The 8,451-nt window shown below is 48.6% G+C and overlaps 1 protein-coding gene across 1 annotated transcript in view; it reads left to right on the top strand.

The window, feature by feature from the left end:
- Nucleotides 1–8: 8 nt before the first annotated feature.
- Nucleotides 9–8,451, top strand: part of CACNA1A (calcium channel, voltage-dependent, P/Q type, alpha 1A subunit) — a gene marked incomplete at its 5' end in the record, with an annotated part of 337,656 nt that continues 329,213 nt past the window's right edge. The window contains one exon of the mRNA XM_011953392.1: nucleotides 9–202. Coding sequence (XP_011808782.1) covers nucleotides 9–202 — 194 coding nt within the window. The remainder of the gene's footprint in view (nucleotides 203–8,451) is intronic.

Below are 8,451 nucleotides of genomic sequence, written 5' to 3'. Positions count from 1 at the left end.
GAGGAGCCGGGGGCAGCCGGCAGGGCGGGCAGCCCGGGGCGCAAAGGATGTACAAGCAGTCAATGGCGCAGAGAGCGCGGACCATGGCACTCTACAACCCCATCCCCGTCCGACAGAACTGCCTCACGGTTAACCGGTCTCTCTTCCTCTTCAGCGAAGACAACGTGGTGAGAAAATACGCCAAAAAGATCACCGAATGGCCATATCCTTTTGCCCGAACCCCGGCAGCGGCTGCGCCTCCCCCTCCTCCCTCCGCCTCCCCTCTTCCAGGCTGGGAGAGAGACCCGGGGGTTGATGGGAGGTGGGGAGGAGGAGGGGGTCTTCCAGGGGCTGGGAGAGGGGGCACTGGGAGGAGTGTGAAAGAATCTCTCCACCTCGAGCTGGGTTGAGCTATCCTGGAGGCTTGGGAATGGGTTTGTGGGGGGCTTGGGGGGGCCAGCGGAGAGTGGATCCTTCCCAAGGACCGACTCTAGAATGAGATCTGGGGCCTGGGGTCATGCAGGGGCCTTGGTGGGGGCTTTCGAGCCAGGTCCGGAGGGTTCGGAGTTCTACGGAATGAGCTTGGAGCGGGCTCGGGCCTGGGCGCTTCTGGCCAGGGCAGGGGAACTATGGGGGCCTTGGTTGGGTTTTCTTGGCCGTCCCTCACTGGAGTCCACGCGGGGGAAGCTGGACAGCCTCTCCACTCCTGCTTTCCCCAAGGTGGGGGGCCGCCGCACTTTTAGGGCAGGGCGCTTGGGGGCTCCCAGGGCTAAGAGCAAGAGGGAGTCCATGTGGCCTTCACACTGAGAAGCCAGCACTGGCCGGAGTGAATACCCCAGGGTGGGCTGCTGGTCCGATCTGGAGACGCTAGTGATGGGCCGGGGGTCGCTTATGTCTCTCTCGTGTGTAGGTCCCATTGCCTTTAACCGCTGATTGGGGAAGCTCATCATCTTTGGGGGTGTAGAGAAAGAGAGCCCATTTGCCTTATCTGGGCCCCTGGTCTGGGGAGACCTGGTCTGGACACTTTCAATAAGAAAGACAGAGCGAGAGCAAATGAGGTGGTGGGTCTGTTCTAGAGCACCATGTCCAGCTTTTCCTACCCCAAGTAGCCGAGAGGGAACACCAGGAGAATCAACGCCCATGTGGACATCTTAGGTAGGTAAATGCCTTTAACATTTTTTTTTTTAAATCAAAGATCCAGAGGAAAAAGGTGAAGTCCACATTTTCGTCTGTGGAGATGCTATCAAAATGCAGATCTGTGTTTCTTTAAATCCCTGCCTGCTTGAAATAAACCTTGAGGAGGGCTTAACATCTATTGAGATGTAGGCAGGCAAGGGTGGGTAATTAGTCGGGCTTTCTAGCAGTTATCTAAGCATGACCCAGATTCCAGGAGGGGGGACACACCCTGCTGCCCAGGCTCGCTGGCCACCATGCCATGCCCAGATGTGCCTCTTCTCCGTTCGGTTCCAACCAACTGCCCTCCGTGTAAAAATGAACGGGCCGAATGGGTCCCTGGGGCTCAGTGAGGAGTCCCCCATCCCTTTTGTGTGTGTTTTTGCAGTTATAGACTCAACGGGGCTGGGCCCTGTGTGGTCCCCGGGGGTTGCTGTTTGAGGAGCATGGTGGGTGATAGGGGGACTCACTTCAGGGGAGTTCAAAATTGAGCTTGGCTCTTGGACCCTGGGTGCTGGGATTGCAACAGAGGGCACTGAGGTTTTGGAGTGTGTGAGTGGTCTACTTGGAGGGTGGGGAAAATTAAGAAGTTCAGCAGAGGTGCTTTTGACGGAAGCATACCTCTAACTACGATGCCGTCTCCGTTGGTGCCCAAGGCAGGGCCAGATCTTTGCTTCCTAAGTTTCAGCCTGGTTGAAGAGCCTGGTTCGTAAGATTAGCAATTCCTCCCCATCCCAGGCCCGCTGAAGTGCTCAGGGGTCGTGTGATTACTCTGCCCATCGACAGAGTGAGGGGTGGGAGTGCCTTGCAGGAGGGCAGGGTATTCATGCATGCACACCCAGTTAGCTCCAGGAGTGAGAGGGCTTTGCTCGGCTCACAGGTTTCCTCATTGAAAATGGCTTTAGATCGCCTTCTGGAGCCTGGATGTGGAGACTTCTAAGAGGAAAGGAAGGAGGTGGGGAGCCCTTCTGCTGTGTCCTTAGCTTACCTCTGTCCAGCCTGAATCCTGCAGATTGGAGGGCTGTAGGGGCAGAAGGGGATTGCAGCGGCCCCTCGGAAGGGGGAATCTTGGGAGAGGGAGGCAGGTGAATTGCGAGTTTTGCTTGCCACTTCATCTATTCTTTGGCCAGTTCGCCCAGGGCTTTCTTGCTCTTATGATGAGTTTGTGCATTTTGCTCTCTGTAGACTGTTTTTGTTCTGTTTGGCCCGAGGTAACAAACACATTATACAGCCCTGCTCTGGAAGGGAAAACTGCCCACCCCACAATCTGTAATCGAGCTGGGGCGTCCAGGACTGAGCTTTCTCTGTCCTGGATGGAGCGGAGGGCGGTGGCGGGGTGGGTGGCAGGGTTGGAGATGAGAGGGGATGGACAGAGACCTGGGGCAGGGAGGTAGTGAATAAAAGAATTCAGGCCAGCGTGAAGAGAAACACCACGTGGAATGTCAGTGTCACGATGCCAGGGCAGAACATGTTACATTTTTGTCCAAATATTTCTACCATTAAAAAAGACGTTTAAGCATATCCTGAGAGTGGAAAAAAAGATGTGTGTAGGTACTTATTCTGAACTTCTAGAATAAAGTAATATACGTACAGGCAAATACATATATTCAGATTCATAGATTTTTACAAAATGAACACACCCACGCATCCAGCAGCCAGGTCCTGATCAGTGCCCTGGAAGTCCCCTTCCCCATATCGCCTCGTAGTTGCTCCCCCAACAAGGGTACTGCTCACCTGACTTCTAAGATTCATTTTGCCTGTTTTAAACATCATGTAAATGGAGTCACACAGTACGTTCGTTTGCCGCTGTCTTCTTTTGCTCACATCTGTGTGTGTGACTCTGCCACAGTCTATCCATTCTACTGTTGATGGGCATTTGTGTCTTTTCTGTTTGTGTCATTGGGAACATTCTTGTGTCTTTTATTACTGTTTTTCCACAGTCCTCTTGGCTAGGAGTGAAATCATCCCTGCTACTTTTTGATGCGTGTGTCGTGGGATGCGTATTTGGACATGGTGTTGACTAAGGGTTGCAGGTCGATATGGAAAGCAGGTTCCTCCCTGTCTTGTGGAAGAGAAGTAAGTGAATGATCCATGAACTTGGCTGTATGCTCACAGGACCTAAGAGTGGTACTTCCGAATGCAAATTCCGGCATGGTACACTGGCGAAGGATGCAATCTTGCTTTCTCCACACTCATGGCAATTTGTCAGTATGATTTCTTCCTCTTTCATCCCTCAGTGGGTCAAACTTGAAGCCATCAATGAGAATTAAGAATCCTCATTTGTTTCATTTTTCCCCTTTTCCTAAGTGAGAAAACCCAAATGGAAGTCTTTGATGTTCAGGTTTACATTACTGTGTTTTTCTCATGCCAGGCAGCAAGCCATCTTGACCACATACCTTGGTTTCACGTTTTCATTGATTGGAATTGTGATTCAAATAGGGCCATGAGGGTCTCCGATGATTGCTGAAGAGCTCAGATCTGTCAGCTCAAAAAGGAGCATCTGTCAACTTTCCTAGAGTTCCCTCCGCACTTAATGCCACTCACTCCTTCTACCAAGTGCCAAGGTGAATGTCATCTTTCCAGCCCTCCCTGTGCCACCAGGTCTCCCACTGAACATGATGTAGAAACTCAGGCCATTGCAGGAACACTGGAAGCAGGTCTGTGTTTTATCACACACAGTCTCCTGAATTACACGTAGAATTTCAGCTTTTCATCCGGTTTGCAGAAATCTTAACAAGACACCTAAAGTCACATTGACATCAGGTGACATCACTTTGACATCTGTGGACACTGGCTGATTGGCACTCCTCTCTCTCTCTCTTTTTTTTTTTTTTTTTTTTAAAGAAAAGCTCTCTAAGGAGAAACTTTCTGCATGAGAAGCGCTGGGATACATGGGAGCAGGTTATCAGACTCTTGGTCTGTCCTGAGAGAATGTTCTAGAAGGTACTGTTGTAGAGGGCAGGATGGTGTCACTTACGTGATCCTTGTACTAGACCGGCTTGGCTGGTATTTCCAGAGGAGCAAAATTCTGCAAAGTAAAATTTAGCATGGTTTTTCCACTGGGAGTATTTTCAAAAAGGGTGCAATTTCTCATCCACAATTCCCCAATCCAAAAATCTCCAAAAACCAAAAGACGAACTCATATAGAGATAAAACCTAACCTGAACTGACTTCAGTTTGAAGTCTTAATTTACAGTTTTCATTCATTCCACTTGGTGTGCATTTGAGTATGTTTTGCAGCAGAAATGTTAGATGTGCTTGATGATGAGGTGCTGCTTCAGCTCCTGACTGTTAGGTCTGCATTGTAGTCCTGTCAAACTTTTAGATGCATGAAGATCATCTCGTTAACAGGATGGTTCTGGTCCAGCTGGGTTTGGGTGTGGTCTGGGATTCCGCTTTTCTAACTTAGCTTCTAGGATTCCCCATGTGGCAAGTTCATGGGCTAGGTTTGGAGTATCCAGGTTAGATCATAGAGACATCTTGTTATCATTTTTCTTTTCCTTAAAAATCAGGTTTATAGGGGCCAGGTCTGGTGGTTCACGCCTATAATCCCAGCCCTTTGGGAGGCTGAGGCCAGTAGATCAGGAGGTCAGGAGTTCGAGACCAGCCTGGCCAACATGGTGAAACCCTGTCTCTACTAAAAATACAAAAATTAGCCAGGCGTGGTGGTGTGCGTCTATAGTCCCAGCTACTCAGGAGGCTGAGGCAGGAGAATCGCTTGAACCTGGGAGGCGGAGGTTGCAGTGAGCCGAGATCGCACTATTGCACTCCAGCCTGGTCAATAGAGTGAGACTCCGTCTCAAAAAAAAAAAAAAAAAAGTTTATTGAGGTGTTATTTATTTGTAGCAAAATTCACCCTTTTGACATACTGGTCTGCAAGTTTTGACAAATGGATGTAGTTGTAGCCACCACTCAAATCAAGATATGGAACAGTTTCATCAACCCTAAAATACCCCCACAGTGTCCTGCTTGAGTCAGCACCCCACTTCCCCAGCCCCTTCAAGCTCTGATCTGTTCTCCATCCCTACAGCTTTGCCTTTTGCCGAAGGTCGTAGAAATAGAATCTCACAGTATGTAGCCTTTTGAGTGTGGCTTCTTTTACTCAGACTTTAAGATTCATTCATGCTGTTGCCTGTGACAGTAGCGCCTTCCTTTCTGGTGTTGAGCAGGATTCCATGATATGGATGGACCAGAGTTTGCTTCCCAGCCGAAGGACATTGGGATGCTTCCAGTTTCGATGATTATGAATAGAGCTGCTATAAACATTGGCGTACGGGTTTTAGTGGGAACATTTCATTTCATACATTTCATTTCTCTTGGGTAAATTAACCCAGGAGTGAGATTGCTGAGTTGTGTGGTAGGTGTATGTTTAATTTTATGAAAGGCTCTCAAACTGTTTTCCTAAGTGGTTGTACCATTTTACATTCCCGACTTTGCGATGCCTCTAAAAGCCCTGGGTTCTGAACTCCAAAGCACATCTGGCCTCGGTGGCTTAGGATTAAGGATGTGGATCTATGGAAAGGAGTGGAAGTCATAGTGTTAAATCCCAGTCAGAGAAATAAGAAAGATTAAGGATGTCATTCAAAGCTATGTGCCTGCACTAGAGAGAGAGAGAGAAGGGGGTCTCTTGGGTGGGGTTCCACCCCTCCCTGGTAGTTCTACCATTCCCCAGGAAAAGGTCAAGCTCTGAGGCTGTGAGACCCATGATCTTTACCCTGTTCTTCACCACTGCAACCCCACTGTGCGGGACAAAGCAGGCACCCCATAAACGTTTGCTGAGTGAATGAGAAGAAGCGCCTGTCTTCATCCATTAACTAAATCATACAACATCTGATCTAGTCTTGTGCCAACGTTTTAGGATTTTGGTGGGTTTTAGGTGCAGGGGTTTGAGAGACTGTCCATGAGATGATCAGACCAATGGAAGTTTCTGAAATGTTAGTGCTTGAGTAGATTGGATGCAGTGGCCCCTTGAGAATGAAGTCTTTTTTCAGGGACTTGGAGTGGGAGGCATCTGTTGGGCGCATAGGGCTTGTGTTTCCCCCTCCCTGTTTCCCCCCCCAGTAGCAAGCACACATATACACTTTCTCAGCAATAAAAAGCACCGCCGGGAAGGTGGACGCCATCCAGAGATGATCAGAGCCTAAGAGCCGTGCAGTAACGCATTTCCGAGAATGCCAGCTCAGCTCCTGAGAAAAGGGCCGGATGGTGCCTGCCCTGAAAGAGGGCAGAGACGAGAGGGAAAACACTCCAGACTCTGGGTCAGACTGGCCTAGGTTCATATTATTCACCAGCCATGTTATCTTGGGCACCAGAGCCTCAGTTTCTTGACATGCATGATGAGGATATTCCTTCTAATAGCATCTCCCTTGGAGGGCTCTCAGGAGATTAAATGGGGTCGTGCGTGAAAAATGGCCAGCACAGTCTCCAGCATAGAGAAAAACCCCAAAATGCAAGAGCCATAATACCAGGGAGTCATTTGGTTTCCAGTGTTCTTTTTTTGGAAACTTTGGCTAGAAACGAGGCTTTCTGGGTAGGAATGGGAGCAAAGCGCCACCCCTCCCCCCCCCACCACCAGCGACTGGCCAGTGTGCATTGATTAACCTGAGTGTGGCACTCTTTAAAGCCACCTTTGGACATTTTGCATTCTCCGTTCTCTCTGGAAGCTTTCAGAGGAAAAAAAATTCATGGCCACTTGACCCATTTTTCTATTCCCTTGGGTCTAAGATAAAATTAATTCTCTTTCCTCCTTTGGTCCCTCCCTCCCTCTGTGGGTGACAAGGTGAGGGAGTTTTAAAGTATATAATTAGCTTCCCTTTTCACCTCTTCCACACCCTGTCTCTTCCCTTGGGGCCGGTCGAGAGTCCAGCCCAGGATGGCCACTCCAGGTGTCCACTGCAAACTCGGCAGAAGAACTTTGGTCAACTTTTGGGTTCGAATTTAGGTACCTCCCCTCCCCTTCCAAACTTTGGTCTTCCTTCTCCTCACTCCCTAAAAAAGTAGGAAAAACAAGGAACATTCCTGGCGAGGGAACCAGATGGGTGGGCACAGCAACTTGGGTTTCAAAAACCACTGGGCCTCAGTTCTTATCTGAGTAGGGTGACCCTTCAGCCAGGGTTGCCTGGGACTATCCTGGGTTTAGCATCTCTGGAAACTCACAGTCCTAGGCAAACTGGGACGCTGATCACCCTAATGGTGAGTTCTTAACACCTGAGAGAGAAGAGTGGTGCAAGAGTTGGTGCCATGGACCAAGAAAGGGAGAGAGTCAGTTACTTATTCCCTCTGAAAAGCCAAGACTTTTTATTGGAATGAATGCAGCTTGTAGAAGCCGTCTTTAAGGCAGCTAATACAAGAGAGATTCCAGCTATGAAGGGAAATGCCTGAGTTAAGTCCGGATCAAGTTTTGACATCTCGCTTCGGTCAGACATGGCTTTATCTGCCGTTCAGACTGGGAGCAGCCCTGAGACTTCCTTGAAGGTGCCTGTTGCTCAGGCTGCACCTGCAGTTAGAAATTAGCAGCCTCCCACCCCCAGCCCCCAAATAACAGTATTCAGGAGTCCCCTCTCTGGAGTCATGAGGGAAACCCAACTTAGTCACCCACTTGCCAGTAAATAATATTCACGCTGTTAAGTTCTGTTCTCATTTTAGGCCTATGTGTAAAAAATATATGTAATTTTAAACTGATTTTTAAAGTATTTTCATACAGGCAGCATTTGCAGGAGGGCGAAGTCTGGATGTTGTTAACTTTTCGTGAAAGTGGATGGATTTGTCTTCAATGAGACTCTGGGGCAGACTTAAAACTTGGCCTGCAGTGGGGTTACATGGATTCTGATCTTCCAGAGTCTGTCACGTTCTTTTATCTCCATGATCTTTATTATCTTCTTTATTGAGAATGATGGGCATGGTGTGTGTGGGTGGGAGGGCTATGCTGGCCATCACTGCAGTGAAATGTGTTTGTGGCGTCTGCTTAGGAATGTGTCTGTTTGATTAATAGCACGAGGAGTGGAGGCTGTAAGGAGGAAAAGAGGAGGGAAGGTGATATTGGATGGAGGGGGAAGCATATAGAGCTTGGGAACAGGCCACCCTGGCTGCAAATCTCAGCTCCAGCTCACAGTTGTGGAGCCTCAGTCTTCTCCTCTGTAAAATGGGGACAGTAGTCCTATGTCCAAGGAATTGTAAGAAGATTAAAAGATTCTGTACCCAGAAAGCACATGGCATGTATAATCATCCTGTAAAGTAGCCAACTCAGTGAATTTTATTTATTTATTTATTTATTTATTTATTTATTTATTTATTTATTTA

The sequence above is a fragment of the Colobus angolensis genome, unplaced genomic scaffold, assembly GCF_000951035.1.
Source record: "Colobus angolensis palliatus isolate OR3802 unplaced genomic scaffold, Cang.pa_1.0 Scaffold36, whole genome shotgun sequence".
Lineage (NCBI taxonomy): Eukaryota > Metazoa > Chordata > Mammalia > Primates > Cercopithecidae > Colobus > Colobus angolensis.
Note: the sequence above shows the minus strand (reverse complement) of the source record. Positions and strands in the feature narration are given on the sequence as shown.